Below are 24,440 nucleotides of genomic sequence, written 5' to 3'. Positions count from 1 at the left end.
TATTATGTATTCCATGTAACATATTTCCATACATAATTTATTACATGATTGTATCTTTTTATGACTCTAATTTGCCTAGTGTTCTCTGTTTCGAGCAAACAAACTTGTTTGAATACTCATTTTTCTCTAAAGGTCTAGGTATAAACAAGATGTGGTGAGGTGAGGTGGGTGGTAGATTTGCAGGATGCCTTATCCTCTATATAAGAGTTATCTTGATATATATCATAGAATCACAGAAGGGTTTGGGTTGGAAGGGACCTTAAAGGTCATCTTGTTCCAACCTCTGTGCCATGGGCAGGGACATCTTCTACTAGACCAGGTTGCTCGGAGTCCCATCCAACCTGGCCTTCAACACTTCCAAGGATGGGGAGTCCACAACTTCTCTGGATCACCTGTTCCAGGTATATTTCTGGCCTTTGCTTGAAGGTCATCCCTTTCTGCCATTGTGGTGCCTTGTTCTTTTGTCCGAATCTGAATTATCACTGGCTTTGTCCAAGATGTCCTAATGAATACATGCCTTGATTCCTGTGATGAAATCAAATACAGTGTATTGGCTCATTTCAAAGCATAAGCAGGTTTGAGCACTGTGTGGTATTTTGATTTCTTTGCAAATGATTTCACTTGTTTTTCCAGGTGCTAATGGGGAAACATTTCCTGCCTTAGAAGAAGTTAATTTATTACCACAACTTCCATCTTCTGCAAGGGAGAGGAGACGAATGAAGCAGAAAGCTTTGGAGCGTGCTGTACGTATGATAACTGGCTTGGCTTAAATGTGAAGGTGGGCCACAGATCTAATGTCAGACAGTTCCTGCGGTTCCTATGGTGTTATAGATCCAGAGAGAGTACATATGTAGCTATTTGCCCTTTCAAAAAGGATGCTGTTTAACTGAAGGAATTGTGCCTTCTTGGATTTTCTGCAGGAGGATGTTCCAGCAGCCCAGACACCCCTGCTGCAGCCTGACAGCCTTAGTTTGCACTCAAATTTCAGCCTCGACGTTGATCAGTTGAAAGGCAAGAACGAGGAACGATTGCACAAACTGACTGAGCTCCAGCAGAAATCTGCTTACTTGGGTATGCTCTGTGTAGTAGAGATGATGTAGTGAATACTAATTTATTACAATAATTAAAGGAACAAATAATAGGCTGCACGTAGTAGAACAGTGAGGAACTGGATCAAACATAGGAATTATTTACAGAGTTGTGTAGCTGCTGCAGGGAGTTCCCCAGCAAACTTCAACGCAACTCTTTCAGAGTAGGTTTAGAGGAGGGTAGTAGGAAAAGATGCTCTAATTCCTGTCTGATCAGCCACTTGTACTTGTCCTGTCTGTCCCACTGCTATGTGTCACTGCTGGCAGTAGGGTGGGGATATCCAGCTGCATTGCTGAAATATTAGTGGAAAGAAATTAAATGCCTGAGTGATGAATGGTTTTGAGGTGCCTGTGTGAGTTTGTTGGCACTCCTGGGAATCAGATGTGTGTGGTCTAACCAGAATGAAGATATGCCAGAAAATTGTGTATGATGAAGTACTTCAGTTTCTATTTAATGTAATTTTCTAGTGGTTGGTTAATATACATGAACATTCAGTATTTAAGGTTGATATTGATACCTCATTCACTGGACACACACTGGAATTCATTCTGTGTTTCTTATCATATAATACATCAGACTGACTGCCTAATCTAGATATCCTTTGTATATGAAGTACTAGTCATGGCAACCATTAATGGCCTGTAATTTCTCATGTGGGTTATGACCCAGATTCTTTCGTATGAGCCTGAAATCTCCCTTTTTTTAGGAGGTGGTTGCTGTGCTGTATAGGCAATTACAGTATCAGTATCCTTTTTATAAATTTAATGAGAGTACAGATGCTGGCAGTATTTTTGACTCTGTTGCTATGGGTACTCTTACAAGCACTTCATCCTTTTTTTGTTTGCTTTAAACATCTCACTGTGATTTTTAAGTCACTAAAAAAACCCCATTCATATTAATTTTTTTCTATAACCTAAATAAATGCTTTACTAATTTTACTCCACTCAGATATTTTTGCTATATGAACTTCTTTTACTTCTCTGTGCTTACACTTATCTCACCTCTTTTATAATTTCACTTCATACCATATGAACCACACTTAATTTTGTTTGCCTTCTGTTTTTCATGGTCTCCAGAGCTTCAGCCTTTAGTATATAATTTTTATATGTGTACGTGTATATTTGTATGTCTGTATGTAACTTGTTCTTTGGAACACATGGAGACCATCACTCATCCTTACCATATGTGCCTCTTGAAAAGGTAGCTAGAGGTGCTTTTGCTCAGCTGTGGTCATTCAGGCTGCACTGCTGCCTGTCTTCCTGTTCCCTCCTCATGTTCAGGGACATTACAGAAAAAAGGAGTGAAGCCAAGTGGTTTTATTCCTTTTCCATAACAGTTTGATAGAACCCTTGTAGCATCCTTTTGCTTTCCCAGCAGCTAGGACTGTTATTTTTTCTCTGCCCTGAGAGACACTGCTGTAAGAAAACAAATCTGTCAAATATATAACTAAGGAAATGTAACTGGTTATCTTCCCTTTAAATGACCAGAGATGGCAATTTACAGGCTTAGATAAATTCTAAATGCTGATCCTGTTGGCTAAATAAGGAGGCTCTGTCCACAGCAGTTCACTTTCCCCTCCGGGACTGATATGGGAATCCTAAAGCCATGCTATTATTGTTTTCTTAATTGGAAAATTAGAAAAAAAGGAACCAGGCCTCCTCTGCTGTTTTCACCCATACAAAAAAAGCCATTCCCATCAACGCAGACTTGGTGAATCCTTTCAGTGATGGAGTCTCTGCCAGCCAGCAGATACTTTCCCAGTGAGCAAGGTGTGCATGTTCCTAACTGCATAAACAAGAGCAGGCTTACATACAGAAGAGAGAATTCTCACAGATTTGGGCACATTAGGTATGTGGCTGAGACCCTGCTATATGTAAGAGAAATTGCCTTAATTGCTCGAGACTTTTTAGGCATTTCTCTGTAAGTAAGGGAATGCCAGAGCTTGCAATGATCTACAGCAGGATCAGGCAGCAGCACTGGTTCCTGGTAAGTGCAGACTGGCAGAAGACAAGCACTGATGTTCATGTGAGGTGCCAAAGGAGTTTGTTCTCATTGAGGGACAGGATGTGCTGTAGTCAGTGTTTTGCAGGAGGATGCCATTAAGTTTCTAAATCAGTATTCTATGCAAAGGAGAGAGCTCTGCTTATCAGAGCTCTGCAGATACAAACTGAATTATCAAGTGGCAGCTCCAAAGAAAATGCTTTTCATGTGTCCCAATTAAGAACAGCTTTTTATGGAGTATCCAAAGTGTTGAAATTCATGGTGAAGGAAGTTTTGCACTGTAGCTGATCTGTGGTGCTTTCTAAAAGCAACGCCAAGTGATTCTGATATAGTGTTGTGCACTATGATCTTATCTCTGTTAAAACAGTTGTTCCTACCTCTGACATCTGGGAGATCTAAAGGCTTTGTCTTTAAAGGCAGCAGTAGTTTAGCTTGGGGAAATGCAGCTTTCTGGCCTGGATGTCCAGTTTGTCTCTTCTCTAAACAAATACGTTACCTTATATTTATTGTTTCTAAGTATCATCTCTTGAAGCAGCAAAGAGAAATTTAATTTTCTTTAGGTATTACTTTTTCTGCCATGTACTGTTTTTAACCCCACCATAACTTACGTGTGTGAAAACCATGGGTTCCAATCCACAGGAGAGTTCATCTGACCCAGGATTTAGGAGGCAAAGAGGTTTGCTCTGCCAGGTTTAAGCACTGAGGGAGAGAGGTCTGCTCTCACTTCTAATGTTACAGTCAAGTTTTGTTTTAACCAGACTAGGAAGGCTTGGAGGATGATCAGATCAGTGTCTGTATGATGTGACAGAACTAATGATTTGGTGCCAAATTCTTTTAGAACAGGAAGTAATTGGCATTTTGTTTGGGAATCTGAAATCCCACCTTGGGCATGAAGAGAAAAACAGCCTTTGTTCCCATTGTATGTGGGGTCGTGCAGTTTCTGTCCTTCCCTTCACCTATCCACACCTGGCTGCTCCTTCTGCAGGACCTGAGTTCTCATGCCTATGCTTAAACCATCAACTTTCAAGTTTTAATGAGAAGATACAGAGAAATTTTGGTTTAAAATCAGATTTTAAAAAGTCATAATTTTTTTCCAAAATAAAAACCTTTAAATTTGGAAAAATCATCCAAATGCTTTAATTAAATGACACAAATTGCTAAAGGGAATTATTTGATCACTACATACACAATTCTTTTATATTTTGCTTGAATTAGGATGTTTCTGCAAAACTTTTGTGATTTTTTGTTTTTTCCTAAGCCAAAATCTTTAAATATTTTTATGCCCACCTTAAACACACCCCAACAAACCAGAACCTCTTCATTTATGTGACTCAGCTTTAAAGGGGAAAATATTGCGATTTTCAGTTGTTTTAGGTGTGTATCTGGGGACTGTGTAATTTTGTGGTTTATATACCTAAAATGTTGTGAAGCCAAAAAATGAACAGCACAGAGAAACTGATACATTTATATATAATAAAAATTTATGTTGTTTGATAATCCACACTAAGAACTATTTGTTTAAGGTATTAGGTATGTATGGTTGCTAACAGAATTGAAATGAGTGAAGTTCAGACCTCAAATTCAAAGGCAAGGCAGTTCAGCTTTTTCTTTGGTGGGGTTTGTTTTGTAGCTGGAAGATCACAACTTATCCGTTTTGAGAGTGACCTTGCATTGAGGTTATAAGCTGTGCTGGACTGTGATACACTTGCATTTACATTGTTAACTAGTGATGAAATAATTCTTCCTGAGTTCTCTCCCGAGTAAGAGACTGACTATACAAGAGGGTTGGGCCATGCCACTGTAATTTAATGGCCTTATTTTTAAATGCATTTTTTAGGCACATACGCTCTGACAGATTTGACTTTTCCTTATATCAGGAGCTTTTGGGAAAGCCAGAACCATCTACTGCGTCCATCCACCTTTGCCTGTATTCTTTGCAGACAAGCAACCCTGTTGAATGTTGTGGTAAGATGTGATAAGCTTCTGTCCCCTTTATCACGTGTGTGTTGCTCTCCTCCTTTCCCAGGTGATGACATTTCCTTAGGAGACGTGGATGATCTTTTGAAGCGCCCTCCATCCCACACGGGCAGACGCCCCAGTTCTGTCGACACGGTCGCGACGGAGCCCTGGCTGCGACCGGGAACTTCCGACACGCTCCAGAGACTGATGGCTGAACAGTCAAACCCAGCAAAGCTGCCGCCGGAGAACACGCTCCCGCTCGGTTGGCAGGGCCTCTCCACTGCGCACGGCTGACTCCGGCCTGTGGGAACCAGCTGTGCCTTGCGGCCAAGGAGGGACCATCCAGCACTACCGCACTTTCCAGGGTCTCCTGGAGGGAGAGTTCTCTTCAATGTACATAGTGTGGAGTTGTGTGTGTGTGTAATTTAAAATAGCAATAATAAAGATTCAGACACTGCAGTGTGATGGAGAACGTAGCATAGGGATGTTTTCTATTCCATGACGTGGGGAGGCGGAGGAATAGCTTGTCAGCTTTTGCACTTTTTATACAACTTGGTTTCAGCCTCACAGCTGGACTTACCACAAATACAGTGTGGGGCGTGTGTGAATTTAGTATGAAATCAAAGTTATTTTTTAGCTTTATAGTCAAACTCCAAAACTGTCTGGAACTAGAGTAACCCAAGAGCAGAGGGGCATTAGGTTTTTACCAAAAGAGTGAGTAACTTGGAGAAGGACCCTTGCTTTTCATACCTTTTGCATGAAAGGGCAGAGAACATTTCAATGAAAAAAAATGATTATTAGCAATGTGCCGTATGTTCCCTAACTTATGTGCTGAAAAGATATAAATTGTTGCAAATATTTATGTTTCTGATTGAATGAAGAGTTAAAATAAAGTATTTTGTTACTAAAATTATTTTTGTTACAAAAAAAATGTGAAAGCAGACTTCAATTTTCTTAATTTATCATTTGATTCAGCTTACGTTTACTTATGAACAAACTGGAATGTTAAGGCTGTCTTCAAAGAAACAGGAAAACACATGGAAAATTTGTTGATTAAAAGCAAGAGCTTTAAAAAGGACATGTAGAGATGGAAGTAAGATTTTAGGAGTTCAGTGAACTGAAACACTAAGGTGAAATAAAGATAAGGCTGCAACTTTCCTCTTGGTTAGGAAATTCCCACCCAGATGCCACAGCTTAACCAGTGGGGGGAGTGGGGGTAGGAAAACCACTGATGAAAACAGTGGTTTTGTGAATTTGTAAAAGTATCTTCATTTTTACTAAAATGCCACTTTGAAGCTTTTGTAAACCTGCTTGAAGGCCACAGCAGTTCCATGATGACAGCAGGCAGTTCTTGCTGAGGGAGATGTCCTTCAACCTTGGGTTGGGTTTAGCATGTGCTTTCCCAGAGAGGATTTATCAGATCTGGCTAATTCTTACCCTGAATCTCTGGCCCAGCAGTGAGAAGGCTCATGATGTTCAGCAGTGTGGGTGTGAGAGAAATGGCCAGTCCTGCAGGGGCTCTACTGTAATCCAACACCTAGGCTGCAGCATACGAGGGCCACACAGGTGCATTCTCGACTTCCCAGAGGCAGGAAGCACAAAGGAATTTCAAGCAGCTGAGGTGAAAATGTTCTATAATACATTTACTTACCCCCCACCCCAGCACCACACATGCTGAAGCCCATCATTTTATACTTCTCTTGGGCACCTGCCAGCCTTGCCATTGTTTTTTGATGCCTGATGGCTCTTTTCAGTTGCTTCACAATTTGAACTTTGTGATACGTTAACTGGACTAACTCTAGGTTACATACAGAACTTGTCTTCTTCCTCAGCTAGGTGCCTATGTAGTTTAATTATTCTTTATTCCCTTAGCTTTAATTGAAGTTTTATCCTCAACAGAAGCATAAAGTCAATGTTACCCTATGAACCCACCCTCATGTCACTGCAGGAAGTTTTTTAAATGCCAGACCACCACAGGCCAGCATTCCTTGCCTCCAGTTCAAGCCAAGACACAGCCCCATCCTCTCTTGAAGTTGTTTCCTTCACTGCTGCTGTGGCCTGAAACCAGTGAACTTTAACCTTACTGCTCACCTCTATCCCTCCCTTGGGCACGCAGGCTGCTACTCAGGATACTGTGGGTCCTTCAGCTTTCTCTGCATCTCCAAAGCTCAGCTGTTAAAGGCCCTTCTGCCTTCCTAAATTTTTTAAACTTTTTATCATGACAGCCTTACCTGCAAAATAAATGGACCTGCACAGTGGTTTAACATTTAAACAATGCACAACAAACTGCAAAAGTAAAATATAGCCCAAGAGAAAGTGTACAATTACAATTAATTAAAATAACCTCAAATCTCCCCCTTCTGACATTGGTAAATGCAATTTGGTGAATCACAGGTCATGGCAGTTAATTCCCATCTCTGGCTTTTCCAGAGCTTTTTCATCAAACTGCTTATGTTTTTGGAACCTGCAGTGAAGGGCAACTGGAGATTCATTCCTCTGCAAGAGAGGGGAGGCTCCCTCACACACCTCAGTCTTCAGATTGCTCTCCTGTGCTATTCAGGAGTTCTGTGGGAACACACTGGAGAACAATCCAATTCCACTTTTACTCATCAAATCAGAGATGCTGACAAAGCTGAGCTGGTTGATGTGTTCCAAGTCAGCAGGCAGCAGAACTCCCAGCCTTTGCCTCCCAACCACCCTTTCTCCCTTGTCAGTTTGGTGTTTATATTTTAATCCCCAGAAAGCAATGCCCAGTATTTGAGTTTCTATCTGTGCAGCACTAGAGGGTTCAGCTGACCAGTTCATGCACAAACATTTTTATTCTCCTCCTCCCTGCCCTTTGTTTTTCTTTTTAATTTACCCTTCTTTTTCCCACTGTATTTGTCTCTAAAAGTGAGAAGACATCACAGTCAACCAAAGGTCACCCACCTTTCTGCCCCCAGGAGGCTGGGGTTTGCCCTTCTGAAACAGAAGCATGAGAGGCAAAGCAAACTAAAAACACGTAGCTGTGGATTAGACCGGTTTTGATTGCACTGATGAAAGAGTTCAAAAACTTTATTGACCTATAACCTGATTAGAATATGCCAGATGAGAACCAAATATTGTACAGAAAGTTGTACAGAATTTTTTTTTACATAGAAAACTTTACATATCTGTACCATATACATTTTGTCCATCTGAAAAAAATTTCTACATCCATTGTAATACAGAATGCTTGACAATCTCATCTGTTAACCATCAGAGCACAATTCACAGTATGAATACATTTCCAATAAATTTAACCATCCCCAAACCATGCCAATTTGTTACTTGAATATATTCAACATTAAATTCTGTACATAAGAGTGAAATCTACATCAAACAAAAAACATCTGACAGCAGACACAACCTAGACTTGTTTGCAGTGATTCAAGTTCCAGTCCTTGAAGGATCATCATTTCAATGGCTCGTTTTAATATTTAAAAGCCCTAAAACAAGTATATTACAGGTAGTTATGTCAGTCGTGATATTTCTACCGCTGTTCTTGACAAAAGTCGGCAACACTAACTTCTGGGCTACAATGAAACAAAGCAAAACAAAACAACAAAAAAAAAAAAAGAAAGAAAACTCACAACCCAAAAAAAAATAAACCCAAACTTCTAGTGCATTTGGTAAACAAGTAAGAGTTATGGGCTTTCAGCAAATCAATATTACAGAAATAAAACAATTCGGGAAGAACTGTATAGTGTTAAAGAGTTTATATTACAGACCTGCATCTCTGTACATTTTCACAGAAGGATGATTACCAATGTCTCAGACAGCCTGAGTGTGCAAAAATCTTAGAATAAGAATATCAGACATAGTTGCTAAATATCTTTTACCATGAACAATAATCTCAATTTTCTTTTCACTATAAACATTTTATCCTTCAAAATACAGCTCTCCTGAGTTGTACTTCTCGCAGAAGCTCAAACCTTTACATATATATGTTTCTTTGGGTACATTTTACTTTCACACCCGCCATAAACATCTGTTGCTATACTGCTGTCTAGGACAGTAAAGGATACTGCAGCCCATGCTGACAAGGAGACTGTGCTAAAAACTGGCTTTGTGCTCAGCACGAGCCAGGGAAGAGAAACCGATAGAGATAATCCGTCAGGAAATAAAGGGACTGGAGTGTTGCAAGCCTTAATTACAGTTGTAAGCGTCTGTACCGTTAACCCTTGGATACATGTTGCCATACAAAGAAATCATTTTTATGGATATCCAGACAGAATGGCTCAGCTACCTGGTCCTTGTATTTAGCTGAGGAATATAAACTTTTAAAGAGGGTGTCACTATCTGCTACTGCTTGCTTATTCCAGACTCTTGTTCTGGTGGTTGGGATATTTGGAAAACCACACCAATCCGCAGGAAAAACCTCCGTAAAACAGCTCGAAGCTCAGGAATAAGGTCAAACTGCATGATTTCACACAACAGAGGATAGTAGAACGATGCATGGGCTTTGAACTGCAGAGAAAACAAACAGAAGAAATTACTCTATTATACATCAATACACCTCAGAAGGCACATTGCAAGATATGAATTTTAAATACTTCTCCAAATCACGGTGAGAAACCCACAATGTGACAAGCAGAAACATCATTATAACTGAAGTTAGCAGTGCTAGAATAAGGCTATGACAGCTGTGACATACTCTGACAGACGCTCACTAGCTACACACAGCTCCTTACTAATGCTTATTCTCCAAAAGGAAATATTTTTCTATTACCAGTTTTTTACTGTAGTTGGTCCCTTTCACTTAAATATTTCAGCCAGGTTTTGTTAGAAACAGAGATCTAAATATGGATTTATTTACTGCAGAATTGCTTTGGAGAAGGTCAAGGTGATGTACATGTAGCACTGAAGTCAGAAACAGAGGTTAATTCTTTGAATCACTAATCCTATTCTTCAGCAGGAGAGGGGTAAAAGCAACTTAACAGACAGTTCTAAAGCATTCCAACATCTTTCAACTTCTCTCAGACACGTTTTATTTTATCACTCACTGCACCTTCACGCTGAATTATTACTGTCAGTATCTGTCAAATGCAGTTTGAATGTACATTCCCTCAAACAAAGGAGCATCTACAGAGCAGCAGGAGCTTTTAAAGTCAAGTCTATAACTGTGTGTGAAGAACTGGCCTAGAACTATGTCTTACCTGTAAACGTTATCTGAAACACCATTCCAAACAGTTACTTACCCTTTCATCACTTATCTTCAGCACTTTAGTCAAAAATAAGAGTAAAAGATTAGTCCAGGCCTCCCGATGACTTTCTGATGTAAGAGTCAGGAAATAACTCAGAGCCTCACTGCAGACACTAGAGAGAACACAAACAAAAATTAGTAACTCATATTTCATTCAAAGCTCTACTGCAGAGAAGGAGCTCCGGCTTTGTAACTCATGGCAGTAGAACCCTGGTGTAGAACAGCATTTTTTTATGAAAGCTACTCTAAGACTGATTAGTTACAGAAGGCTGTGATCTTGTTCAACTTAACCCCAAAGTCCTAGTACTTCAGCAAAAAATAAGCTGATAAAATGTTATTATGCTGTTTCTGCATGTATTTTGAAGCGCATCAAGTGTTCTCTGAGAGGTATTAAAATCCACGTGACAAATGCTATGTAGACTTTAAGAACATATCTCACGCTGATGTAATCAGGTAGTTTTCAGCTCGCCTTCCTGGTCTGTGAACCTTAAAGTCTTTGCCTTAAGTGTTACTGTCATAGTTTCAAGCCCCCTCTTATTCCAACACTTGCTTGAAAAACTCTGTAAACAAAAACCATTCAGGTGAATCTTAGTATTCAAACGAATAAGCAAAAAGCTAAAAGCCTCGCTATGTACAACACAAAGCTGCTCAACCCCAGTGTCTATTTCTGCAGATGAGAAGTGTCAATTCCCTAAAATACCTGAGGTTACTGAAAGAAAAAAATCCCAGCGTTTAGGTGACAGTTGCCTTCCTTTTTAAAGAGGAGCTGTAACGAGCCCCCACCTACCCACATGATACAAAAAAAGGTGACAAACCCTTTGTTCTCTCCAGCAAAACATGTAATGAGAACAAAAAGCAGAGACAGCATCAGTAGCTGGAGGCACAGCACCCTCCACAGCACATAAAAACTCTTAGTGTTAGCTGTGACCACCACCGCACACATTAGCTCTAGGAAATTTACCTCAAACAGAGAAGGTGTATCCTTTTAAATAAAAAAACTCCTTTAACATCAGAAACAACATCAACAGGTTCAGCTACATGGACCTTACTTTAGTAGTCTATGCTGGACTTCCTCCCACGCACTGGTACGGCTTTCATCCATGTACATACGGAACAGAATGCGCAACCCACAGGCCAGGCTGCTCGTCTCCTGCTTCAGGAGGTTAGGCTTTGATTTGCCTTTGAAACCTAGAGAAATTCCAAGCATCCATTTAGATTTTTGGTTCAACTGACATTCTCCCTAACAGTCCCCCACTTCTAAGCATTTTCTCCACACAGACAGTTAGAAGAACGACCCTGGGTAATTAATTTCTTATGACATTAAGTACAGTGGAGCACTGCTACAAATGAACCTATTTATATACACCACAATTGTGTTTGGCACCCATTTGTACATAAGCTTCCAATTAGCTGTGAAACCTGTGTTTGTGCCTGCAGCTTCCAAGCATGCGACTCACATTGGCACCTGTAACTCAGTGAAACCTTAAATTTTAGGAAACCAGGAAGATATTTGCACCTGCACAGATGAGGTCTCCTTCCCTTAAGAATCCCAAGGTCATAAAGCTAAAGACTGATACTCAATTTTTACATTCAGCTTCTAAGTAGTTTTGACTTTCAAAGCACAGTAGCACCCTGTCACTAAGTATTTCCCCAAGATGACTGACTCACCTGCTTTCCAGAGAGCAGTTCTCTGTTCATTGTTTGAATTAAATGCTTTAGCAAATCTGTGAGATTCCAACAGACAATCCAGAAGTTTGAAAAGCTGCTGTGATGTCAGAAAACGATACATCCCTTGATCCTGTGTGTCCACGTGGACATCAAAGTCTACAGCATCTCTCTGTTAAAAAAAAAAAAAAGGAAAAAACCCAAGGATTTCAAGTAAAAATTCATAACTGTGTTCAGCAAGCTCTTGTGATAACTCAATCCTACCCTGCTGCCCTGGCACAGCGAAAGCAATTTAATGCAAGTTGTAGAAGATCTCAAGTGCATCTAAAAACTGTAAATTAGCAGACACTATAAGAGAATTTATGAAATTTTATCCACCAGAGGAAAAGCTGTTAAAAAGAGAGAAACTTATCTGTTCTACTTACTTGTGCTGCTGCTAGATTCTCTGCATCCTCTTTTTTGCTAGTTGCTGGGAAGAACACAATGTTGTCGATCGTCTGAATGAGTTCCAGTTGTACAACACATTTGATCAAAAGAGCAGCAAATAATTTCTGTTCTGGAAATTCTTTAAAGGAAAGAAAAAGAAAACTACTTGTTAACTAGGGAACTGCAATACTTTTTTCTTTTTTTGAGCTATTTTGAGAGTAAGTTGAAGAACAGTTTGACTTCAAGTATATTCATAAAACAAACCTGGAATCCATCAGTCTCGAACCACTAAAACCAGAACTTATGATCATGTTAACAATTGGCACATCTTAAAAAAATATTTCCTGAAGTCATCTGTGACATACTGGACAAATATTCAATGTTACCTAAAAATCACCAAAATGAGTGACTTGGATCTTAGTATCAGTGCAATAGCAAGAACCTGTGGCTGAGGCTGTCACAGGCAGAAGGCTTAGGACAGTACTGGTACCATTGTTTGCTTGCACTTGTGGGAAGTACTAATAGCACCACAGTCATGAGCATTTAAGCAATAACATATAACTTTGCACAAGTTATCTTAAGGGTTTCATATATTCTCTTCAAATCACAGACAGGATTTTACAGCTACATTCTACAGCTGTATTTTCAACTACAGCTTCTGTTGCATTTTGCACTGAAAAATCTTTGGTCCTAAGACAAAAAAAATTATTACTCATTTACATAGCACTGTAAGGAGAACACTATTTTTAATATTTTGCTTTTGGTAAAAAGCCTGCAAGTAAGCAGCTGAACTCTTGATTTTTAAAACATAGGTCAAAAGTGTGGACCCACAGGAATCCAACACAGTTCTGAAACACTACACGGTGACAAAAATGCAAACAATGATTTTCTTCTTGTCATGTTTCTACAGATATCAAACATCTGGTAAATACTACTCTTAAAAAGAGATAAAATGCCAAGTCACTACAAAGCACGCACTTGGTGTTGGCCTGGTTTTACTTGTTTCTTCACCTACTATGGCCCCTGTGCTGGGTTGATATGGGCGTCCATCTGAAGGTCTAGGCTGAATGGAATCATGAATATCTACTGACTTCTGTGAGATCGTATCCTGAAAACAAAGCCAAAAAAAAAAAAAAAGAAATTAACTTACAAAAAACTTTGGCAAGCAATTGTCAATAGTGCTGTGCTCTTCACAGCTTAAGATATTTGCTGTTTCAACACTGCACTTTCGTTCACTTCAGTCTTATTTGATATTATCATTCATGAAAGACGCATGAAAAAGATGACCTAATAAGAAAGACTTGAAAATTTAACAAGCAACAAATATTTAACTACACAGAAAAGTTAATGTATTTTGCAGATAGGTTTTTGTATTCCATTCAACCAATTAGCGTGTCAGCCAACAGTTTGGCTTTTACCAGGTGAAGTGTACGAGGTTTGCTGCAAGGTTGCCCCTATGAGGTTGTGAGCTATGCTGGTGATGGTACACGCCATCGGCAGGGTCTTCCATGCCAGACAGGTCAAAACCGAAGGGTCAGATATAATGTGTCCATGGGCAGGATGGGCTCACTAGCCTTCTGGCAATCATCCTAGGAGAAGGACAATTCTAATTTCCAAACCTGGGCAGATGGAGCTCGCTTAGCCCTGTAAGGCCATCCATCTAAGAGAAGGTCACCCTAATTAAACCTACGTCCTGAGGACCTCACTGCCACCGTCCAAGCTCGCTCGGCCCTGGCAGATGAACCTTGGGATTAAAGGGTGGGTTCAGTTCTGCGCACGCTGTGTCTCACCTAAAAAATCCACTGCGCAGGCTCGACCCTGTTCTACAGTGAAAAAATCTCTCAAGACCTTCTGTGAGAAAGTGTTTTCCTTTATAACTGGTGAAAATGTGAATGCACAGCTCTTAAATGAGAAGTACAAGTAATATGAAGTATCATGAGACTTTCATCTTCACTTGCCTTTACTCCCTTGAGTGTTCTGAACCATAAGCTCCTAACACATCTGTGGATGATACAGGAATTTACCACAGTGAAATGATGGAGGAGAATATATTTGTATCACAAAAATACTCTAATTTAAAATTCTTTTGCCAGAGAGTTGCTTCAGCAGATTTCTGCAACGTGTTCTAATTCTCCCTGTTACTGTGTTACCTTGTGAACTAGAACTCAGTGACTTTAGAAGAGAAATTGTTCAAGTTTCATTTTATTTTTTAATAAATATCTTCCTTCTTGACAAATTGAACGTAAAGTATTAAAATTAATACCTATTGTTTTAATTTCAGAAAGCATTCATTGAAAGAGGGAAATGTAATTAATAACAAAATATGCTATCATTAACTGCAAAGCACATATCTATACACAGACATATGGTCACCAGTGACAGGATTCAAGGGAATGGCCTGATGTTGTGTCAGAGGATGCTTAGGTTGAATATTAAAAAAAGGTTCTTCACCCAGAGGGTGGTTGGGCACTGGAACAGGTTCCCCAGTGGAGTGGTCACAGCACCAAGCCTGACAGAGCTCAAGAAGCATTTAGATGATACTCTCAGGCATGTGGTATGACTCTTGGGGATGGTCCTGTGCAGGACCAGGAGTTGGACTTGATGATCATTGTTGGTCCCTTCCAACTGTGATATAGATATATAAAAAATAATGTCCCACTCAATAACCCAGCATTTCTATCGGTACTTGTTCCATAAGTGCCACTGAAGACTACACATTAATACCCTTGATTGTGCTGTTAGCAAGACTTAAATCTACACATATAGTTCCTATAAAGAATGTACTGACTTCTCATACCAGTATAAACCAAGGATTTCATCACTACTAAGTATAAATATATATTTTAATAAGTATCATGTCTATAGATAGCAAAACACTCCGTCATATTTGAACTACCTAAAGAAAAGTGAGATGAAATTGTCTAAAGCCTACAAAAAATCCTACCAAAAAGATCCAAAGTATTTCTCCTTTAATACTGTTTATTTTATAAGCTGTTAATTTTGAAGTTGCAAAGTGTTTTTTTACATTGAAGATAAAAAAAAAATTTTTGAAAACATTCATGTTAAAACTATTTCAAAGAGAAAAGATCCTTCAATTTACTCAAGACTAAGACATTTAATATATCTGCCATATATGCATGCAATCATTGACATAAATGGATCAAAAATGTAGCCAATGTTTAGATCAAACATTTTATACATCAAACCATTATAAATGAGTCATACATAATATAGCATGAATGTACAATACCTATACAATGAGAACTGGCCATCACAAACATTTACACTCCATTTCAATTAAATTATGGTAACACTCCATAAAGACAAATGGAGGGAGTCGGTCTTTCTTGGTAGAGCTCATTTGGGACCATTATCCTTGAGCAACTGTTATCAAATGCTTCATTAATCTATGAAGAACTTTATGCAGCAGTCTTGTGGGAATTTCAAAAGACAAACTAATTCTCATCAGTAGTAAAGTAGCTACAGGGCTGTCAACCTGTAGGTAAATCCAAATTATACCTCAGTTTATTCAATCAGTGCTAAGCAATCTCATGGTTATATAGATTTTCTATTTTAAACACTGACGTTTAAGTTCTTATTACCACAGAAAATCTGAAGGAAAAAAAAAAAAAGTCAATCTGTCATTCTATCCCCCTTTACCGTTTTCTCATCTTGCCAATGTATCAAAATGAAAGAAAAAACATGACCCAAAACAGGAAACAACTCGAAGCCTAAATACAGTATTAGAGAAACTATGAGACACAGAACATGACCTAAAACAAACACAAGTAACTACCTAAGGCAACTTCTGGAAGTATGTCTACTGCAAACAAATATGTACTTCTTTATCAATTAATTCCTTGTTATTTTAAAGCAGTAAATAGACCTCTACCTGGAAAAAAAGTTTTCAAGTAAATCATAATTGAAAAATGTATATTTTGAACTTATTCTTCATCACAACACAACAATACCCAGCTCTTGTAATCTTAAAATATTTATTTCAGCAGCTTACCAGTTTTTCTTTTGCATCAGAGGGAGAGCCAGAGCCAAACTCCCCTGCAACAGGTCGCCAAGTCAGCAGCCTTTAAAACACAAAATGAATACCAAATTTACTAAGTTTGAAATACAAATCAGAACCAACACTCTAAAAAGTCCACTTCAACATGGTGGGGGTTTTGTTTGTATTAATTTAATTAATGGAAGCTAAACATTAAAAGAGTATGATTAGATACTTCCATAAATTAATAAACTAATTTCAGTTCTAAGTACATACATTTTTCTTTCACACAAATTGAAAAATATAAGTATTGTGGTTTTTGAACTTCAATGTTTCTGCCAGTTACTTTGGACGGACAACTGGATTATGTAGAGGTGAAGTAATTTTTTTCAGAAAGACTGGATTTGGTTTAAGGCAGTGTTCTAGTGCCATTAGTGGGCTCTGGTCTCCCACACTGCCTTAAGTTTTACCTAGAATAAGGAATTAATCTACCCCAGAACAAATCTGCACGAATATCTAGAAATGTTTTGCATCTTCTGTGTGGGGTATGTTCCAGCATTGTGTTTCCATTTTCATTTAGGATTCATTGCTGCTACATCATATCAAGTCACTGACAATACTGATCATTCTCTGCTGATTTCTTATAGATGTTGCTGTCTTGAAAATCTTCACCTTAAGCACTAAAAAATGCCTACACTGATTGTAACTTATTGAGGCTGTCTGTGCTTGCCAAGAATCAAGGGAAACTGGATTAAACTACTTAAGTGGTCCCATTATCTCTTTTTCTTCAAATCTATCACTACAAAGTAAAATTAAAGTTATTTGTCATCATTAAGATCTCAAACTATTTAGTTTCAGTCTGTGTGAGGCAACACATGATGGACATTTGCATCTGCACATCCTAAAGAAGAGCCTTTTCTCACTGTGTTAAGGTTCCTAAATTAATGTATCACTGATCTCCAGACAACTAAAGATCAGATAACTAGAAAGACAAACTAGAGATAAGGAAATATAAAATCTTGAGGCATGTAATGAGACAACAAATAAAGTAGAATAGAGAACTGAACTGATTCATGAAAGTTACAAGGACACAAATTGAGGTCTTGGAATAATGAGCCGTTATGAGCCAGTAGAGGCCAGACCATCATAATTTGTGCAAGGAATCAATTCTAACTCTTGAATTTCTTGAGGACAAGAGAGCATTCGGGATGGCTGCCTCAGCACCAGCAAGCCAAGACTTGCTCTCATGAAGCTTCAGAAAATTTTCATCAACAAAATTTAGAAACAGAACTTAAACAAAAAGAAAAATAAACTATTAAAATAAGCTACAGTGAGGTGGATCAAAAACTGGTTGAACAGCCTAGAAGCTAAGAGGATGATGAGAAGGGGTATAAAATCTAGTTGGAGTCCAGTGGTACATTCCAGGGAGCAATACCGGGTCCAGTTCCATTCAACATCTTAATGAATGATCTGGGTGAGGGGGCAGAGCAGACTTTCAGCAAGTTTGCTGAAGAAACAAAAGTAGGAGGAGTGGCTGATATACCAGAGGGTCATGATGCATCCAGACGGATCTGAACAGGCTGGAGAAATGGGCTGATGGGAACCTTGTGCAGTTCAACAGGGGGGAAGTGTAAAGTTCTTCAATTGGGGAGGAACAACCCCATGCACCAGGACATGCTGGGAGCTGCCCAACTGGAAAGCAGCTTAACAAAGAAAGCCCTGGGGATCCCAGTGGACATCAGGTTGGACATGAGTCAGCAGTGTGCCCTTGCTGCAAAGAAAGAAAATGGTATCCTGGGCTACATGAGGAGAGGGAGGGGATCCTGCCCCTCTGCTCAGCGCTGTGTCCAGTCCTGGGCTCCCAGTATAAGAGACATGGACCTACTGGGGAGGGTAAAGAAAAAGGCCACAAAGGTGGTGAAGGGACTGGAGCATGTCTCCTATGAGGAAAGGCTGAGAGAGCTGGGACTGTCCAGGCTGGCAAAGAGAAGGCTTGGGGCATCTCATCAACATATATAAATATCTGAAAGGACAGAGCAAAGAGGACAGAGCCAGGCTTTTTCCAGTGATTTGCAGTGCCAAGACCAGAGGCAATGGTACAAACTGAAACAAAGAAGGTTCCATATGAACATCAGGGAACACTTTTTCACTGTGACTGTGACCAAGCACTGGTACAGGTTGCCAAAAACGGCTGCGGGGTTTCACTTCTTGGAGATATCCAAAAGCCAGAATATGATCCCGGGAAAACTGCTCTGGGTGGCCATGCCTTAGCATAGGGATTGGATCAGACAACCTCCAGAGCCCCTTCCAACTTCAGCCATTCTGTGTCATTCTGTATTAGTACCTTCAGCTATCAACACCTCACTGATTCTGTAGAAGCTTGGCAGCAGTACAGTTTGTGGTTTTCTAGTGAGTGATCCTTGCTGGAATTGGTAGCTGAGTAAATATTCCAGTACCACATTTTCAAAACAAGGAAATAATATGTTCATTTCTCTTTACAAGAAAGTAACTTGCCAAGAACCAGCAGAGGTTGATACTGATACTGCAACTAAGAACTCCCGCAGCCAGTGTTGCAGCTCTTAAATTGAATAAGTTAGTTACACAATACTTGGGAGATGTTTTATATGAATGCTCATAAAGAACATATGTTACCCTATCTGATCACAGTAATAAGAACCTCTGCCAGAAGATACTTTACACTCCAGAGATTCGTAGCATCTGACTACTTCAAGACAATTAGCAATTAAAGCACTTGCCCAGAAAGTTTGCCTATATACCACTGTAAGACTTGTCCTCTTCAATTCAACATTAACTATTGTGTTACTTCTGCATATGGGTAAACAAAGGTAAAAGCATCATTTGCCTTCTTCTCTAAGTACTGAGGCAGCCTTCACAAAAAGCTGGGTATTAAAACTGCATTGTCAAAAAAAAGTAATAAAAAAATTAAGGCTGGGAGGGCAGGAAAAGCTCTGTTGCAAAAATAAAAGGAAAAGCTTTGTTGCAAAAATAAGGCTAATAGAGGAACTACGAAATACAAATATGGGATTTCAGCCAAACCAGGAATCACAGAAAAAGAACTAGATCCCATAAAAAGAGAGGGAAAAAAAAAGAAGCGTCCTCCTAGGACTCAGAAAGAGAAGGAAAAAAAGATGAGTACAAAGTCTCCATTAAAATTACAAGTACCTGCATATTGTTTGGCTTTAATTAAATATGGTCAAAGTGAAAAGACACTTTTAAGCAGTTTTTTGTCATCCAACAATTGCTGGTGTACTTTCACCACAGAAAAGGAGATGAATTACATATGCTCAAGGGATTACTCTCATATAAAATCTAAGTAAGATTTACTTTACCCTGCAAAAGCTGGGAACCTCCAAGAAATTAAAGAAGGAATAATATAATGAAGTTCTCAAAAGAAGGCACAGAAAGATGAAAAAAGGAGATGAGAAGACTGGAAATCTATGGAAGGAGTCAGATATTCTCCCAGGAAAAATAACCTATTTGATAAGCAGAAGAGCCATAATCAAAGGGAATAATGCACATATTTCAAATCAGATATAACTAAAGGCAACAAGAGTATTTTGAATGTGTCTAAATACTAAGATATCCAAAATGTTGCTGCAGAAAGGTTTCTAATATTCAACTATAAGGACACCCAGAAAAATAAGTTTTGATTGTGTGATGAAACCAAAGCAAATATTCTGCTAGTGACTATTTACTTCAAAATCTTTTCAAGTATGGGACACAGTAATTTAGAGCTAATTCAACTGGACTTTCACATCCAGAGATTTGGTTTCAAATTTTATCTCTGGCAGTTACCAAAATGCAGCAAAAATATCTTGCTAGCTCCTGAGTGTTTCAGCTTTATTTTGGTACTATTTTTGGATGGAATTAATTCATACCTACTCACATAAAAAAGTAGGTGAGGTAGTGACAGATTTTATCTGTTACTGAATGAATCTGTTTTGGATTTTTTCCGTTAATGAAGCTCTCTTTGAGTGCTATCTGATACACAACTCTAAAATTAAGGAAATACTGACATGCAGAAGGCTCCTTTTGCTTCAGTTTTCTTCAAGCCTGAACTAGGTCCCAGAAGCAAACGCCATGAACTAGCTGACAGACACAGGACAAATAATAACATCAGATATGAAAACAAGTAGTGTTTCATCTCAGTATTGGTAAACCTTCAACTTTGGCATAATGCTGGACATGATTTTTTGTTATTCTGCCCTCTGATCCATATGTATAAGATAATCCTCTGAATGGGGAAGCCTTGTTTCAAGAAGCTTCACATCAAGTTATAACATGAAGGGAAAGACAGTTACTAATTATGCAAGATCGTTTTCATAAAAAGATTAGGATTCACAGAAACATATGATGGAAGTTAACCATCAACCACAGAGACTTAAATCCGTAAGACTTGAAGTATTCTAGTATTTTGTGGACGTAAGTCTTGATATGCATACGGGTAACTTTAATTGGAAACCGGAAATGCTACAAGGAACTGTAAAAATTCACAGCCTGGTGGGAAATACACACACGGAGCAGGTCTCCTGCCTCACATATCAAAGGCCTGACGCATGTGCAGATGCCCACTAGGCTGCTCTTGTACTGTTTTTATTTTCTCTTCTTATCTCCCTTCCCCCAAGTCTAGGGGAAAGGAAGCTTTGAAGTTTTACACAGCCTGCAGGTATCTTCCTTCATAGAAAATTCGTCTGTTTCAGCAAGAACAGCCTGAGGGAAAGACAGAATGTTACAGTTCCCACGCTACTTCTCCTAGACTTAAACCTTCCAGGTGCAGAAGGTCTCTTGAGTGAAGAAAATCCTTAAACAGCTCCCCCTTCCTCCTCACCCAAAAATCTTCTGTTTGTCACCCCTGCATCCCCACAGTGGAAAAAGCTTCACGTGTAATTACAAACAGCAAAGTCTGCCTATCAATAGCATTATTCTATTACAAAAAAGAAAATAACAAAAAAATCAGATAGTACTTCTCCAAAAAATCCAACATTGTCAAATTGAATCAAGTTACATTTTGAGGGTCATTGGTTTTTCCACTCATCTCCTACGTAGTATTTTAGGTTTTAACAGTTTATCATTTATAATACAAAAGTACACCTAGTACCTAACTTATCATTATGTTCCAAGAAAGTCTGTTTCTCTTTAGTCCACACATAACAGCTTTTTGTTCACCCCATCTATGAGACATCTGAGAGTCTGAAATTGGTAATTTAGTTGAACTATTTTAGAAAATATAATAATGTCTTACGCGTGAGGGATTGTAGTTTTGAAAATATCCAGCATGCAAGTGCAAGTTTTATCCCAGATTTCTAGGGTAAACTTTTCACCATTGAGGATGACAACATTCTCCAAACAGTTTGTACCAGATCGTGCCAGTTGTTCATTGTCTGTAAAAGACAAACAGTGTACTTGTTTATTCACATTCAACACAGTAAAATGTTAACATTGTTTTAAACATAATCTGGTACAGTCCTACCTTGCTGCACACACCAGTACAGCTGTGCAAATATATCATCCAAAAGAACATCACTAAGTACTTCTAAATACTGTGTGAATACATCACATATTGCATAAAGTGCATGGTTACAAGTAGTTGTCATCCATTCTGCTTTCTAGGAGTGGAAAAAAAGAAGAGTTACAACTTTAAGGTAACACTTCAGGATACACACATAGATGGATAGATGTATTTACCTAATTTGAATTGCTGACTAGTGACATGCAATTTGTTTCTGTATCTCAAAACCCTCAAAACTTGGAGCCCCAACTTTTGCTTTGCTAACTAGCATGTTTTAAAAAACTACAGAAACAGAGTTCCTACAAAACTACAAACAACTCTCTCAGTGTCTTATCCTCGCTCAACGATTTAACACTACATCAAAGCTGTGTTTAAGTATTTTCCAGAGAATAAAAACTTGGAAAGTGAGACATGTCCTTCCATAAACAGCTTGACAAGGTTTCCCAAACAATCGACAATTTTGGTCAAACTTCTAGTATTAATAATTTACACCTAATTTCCATCTTTAGGTCCATTTCTGTTCAATTCTTTGTCAGAACAGAACCTCGTTCTGGTTTGGTAGGTCAAAAGAGTCCAGTGAAAGCACAGTGCTGTTTGGGGGGATTTTCTGTTTGGTTTTGGGTTGGTTATGGGGGCTTTTTTTCTTCTGTTTTGTTTTTTTTTTTCCTTAGGTATCAAAAATTTTTGAACTAGTAGAACTTATTTCTTCTAATTGTGACTTCACTGCTGATTACAAGTCTCACTTCATTGAGCATGTTGTATGTTTCAGATTCCACACATCATGTGTAAAAGCTACAGTTCTTATAACACTACAAGTATTTAATTTTATGCTATTCCTCTGTTGTTTGTAGTGTAAACTACTAGGCCTTTCGAACATTAAAAAAAATGAAAAAGGTGACAACACCTGCCAACAGAATGCCATTAAAACAAAAAAAGGCTACTAAAATCATATAGGTCAACCACTCAAGTTTTGAGGTTTGCCTTACGTTACTGGATAAATCTATATTACAGGTTTTCTGCTGTAAATATAGTTCTCATGTAAACTATATTTTCCCACTTTTTTCACCTCAGTCTGCTGTTCTGGCAGTTTCATGTTGTCAAATATCCTGAAGACAATTCGAAACAAATCTTGCCACCAGTGTTTTTCATAAGTATGGCCATATGTCTTCATTATTTCAAACATTACCGTTAAGCCCCTGAAATGAAGAAAGAAAAACATATACTAAGAGTTACAGAAACACAACATGTGTGAGACCAAATATGTCCAACTGCAGCAACAATAACAAACTCAACAATACTGTTGAGAACATCATACCTGGATCTGATGTGGATCAGGTACACTAGTACACAAAAATTAAGTAGAAAATCACCTTGTAAAAAAAAGCACTTTATAGTTACAGGCAACAGCCAGAGAACTGTGGTAATTTAAAACTGAAGTAGGAAAACAACTTTGTTACCAGGGACCACAAGAACAAACAAACAAATATTTCCAGGAAGGAACAAGTATTAACCTTCACCAGCTATAAAGGGAGTCCATATGCACAGCTCCCATGTAGATGTGCAAATTCAGAGTTATTTGTACACAACCTCTCATGTTTCGCATCTGAACTGCAACTGAATATAATTTAGAAGGGGAGAGCCATATTCAAGGAAAATAAGCAAGTTTTATATGAGATCAGAGTACGGCTTTGATTTTTCAACTGTTTCTGCAATCTTCAACCAGCGAATGAATCTAGTATAAACCCAGTCTTAAAATCCCCAAACTAAGTATGATGGGCAAGACACACAACACAATCACAGCTACCTTACTTCGTTATTGATTATAACAGAAAATAAAAATGTCGTATGTAAAGAACACAGAATAAATGTCTGCATTCGAGCATCCATTTAAAAAGTGTCTAGTGTTTCCAAAGTGATATCACCCAAATTTAAATATATAAATCATTTTATGATGGTTACATTTAGTAGAAGAGTTGTTTCTATTTTAAAAGTGTAAACTAAGCCTTTTAAAATTTGAATTACAAATACTGATTGTTACCTGGTTCTTACATCTAATTTGCATCTATTGATGATACAGGACAACTCGAAGAGAATTGGGAACCACCCTCGCACCCACACTCTGTCTTCGGGAGCTACATTCATATCATCACTTGTGTATTCCTTGAATGCCTTTAGAAGAAAACACAGGGTTATAGAGAGTCATAGGAGTTAGAGTCTTCAAAATAAAACACAATCTGGACTGTAAATAATCTCTGCTGTACTAGTATCACATCCTGACACTTCAGGTGAGCTGGCAATCAAAATACTACTGAGAGGACAAAGTGTTTTTCAAAGTACCGCTTAGTATATTATGAAGAATAAACTTATAAACAAGATTATACATTTGATTATCAGTTTTTGCTTGTAATTCAGTGTGAGTCTCTTGCTGTCATTTTCATAGAGACAGCACTGAAAGTGGGGATCTATCATAATATTTTAAGGATATCAAGTATTTTTGCTTATGCCATTATCCATTCTTCACAACATTTCTCAGTAGAGAGATCCTGAGA

General features: G+C 38.5%; 2 protein-coding genes across 15 annotated transcripts in view; one reads left to right on the top strand and one right to left on the bottom strand.

Moving 5' to 3' along the window:
• CSPP1 (centrosome and spindle pole associated protein 1) overlaps window positions 1-5,959 on the top strand; it is a 66,818-nt gene extending 60,859 nt beyond the window's left edge. For 7 of the 12 annotated variants that reach the window (XM_032682359.1, XM_032682338.1, XM_032682300.1 and 4 more), the window contains 3 exons: window positions 634-743; window positions 921-1,071; window positions 5,117-5,343. In XM_032682359.1, coding sequence (XP_032538250.1) covers window positions 634-743; window positions 921-1,071; window positions 5,117-5,343 — 488 coding nt within the window. Of the gene's footprint in view, window positions 1-633; window positions 744-920; window positions 1,072-5,116 lie in introns of all 12 variants that reach the window. The other 5 variants (XM_032682375.1, XM_032682367.1, XM_032682349.1 and 2 more) reach the window with 1 other exon arrangement.
• A 2,126-nt stretch (window positions 5,960-8,085) lies between these two features.
• ARFGEF1 (ADP ribosylation factor guanine nucleotide exchange factor 1) overlaps window positions 8,086-24,440 on the bottom strand; it is a 90,353-nt gene continuing 73,998 nt past the window's right edge. For all 3 annotated transcript variants that reach the window (XM_032683597.1, XM_032683588.1, XM_032683607.1), the window contains 11 exons: window positions 23,930-24,060; window positions 22,958-23,087; window positions 21,853-21,988; window positions 21,625-21,763; window positions 16,377-16,446; window positions 13,343-13,472; window positions 12,364-12,503; window positions 11,942-12,110; window positions 11,323-11,461; window positions 10,269-10,386; window positions 8,086-9,537 (listed from right to left, as the gene is read on the bottom strand). In XM_032683597.1, the coding sequence (XP_032539488.1) occupies window positions 9,373-9,537; window positions 10,269-10,386; window positions 11,323-11,461; window positions 11,942-12,110; window positions 12,364-12,503; window positions 13,343-13,472; window positions 16,377-16,446; window positions 21,625-21,763; window positions 21,853-21,988; window positions 22,958-23,087; window positions 23,930-24,060 (1,467 nt within the window). In that variant the 3' untranslated portion in view covers window positions 8,086-9,372. The remainder of the gene's footprint in view (window positions 9,538-10,268; window positions 10,387-11,322; window positions 11,462-11,941; window positions 12,111-12,363; window positions 12,504-13,342; window positions 13,473-16,376; window positions 16,447-21,624; window positions 21,764-21,852; window positions 21,989-22,957; window positions 23,088-23,929; window positions 24,061-24,440) is intronic.

This window comes from Chiroxiphia lanceolata, chromosome 1, assembly GCF_009829145.1.
Source record: "Chiroxiphia lanceolata isolate bChiLan1 chromosome 1, bChiLan1.pri, whole genome shotgun sequence".
Lineage (NCBI taxonomy): Eukaryota > Metazoa > Chordata > Aves > Passeriformes > Pipridae > Chiroxiphia > Chiroxiphia lanceolata.
The sequence above is the reverse complement of the archived record's forward strand: the minus strand, read 5'-3'. Positions and strand labels throughout refer to the sequence as shown.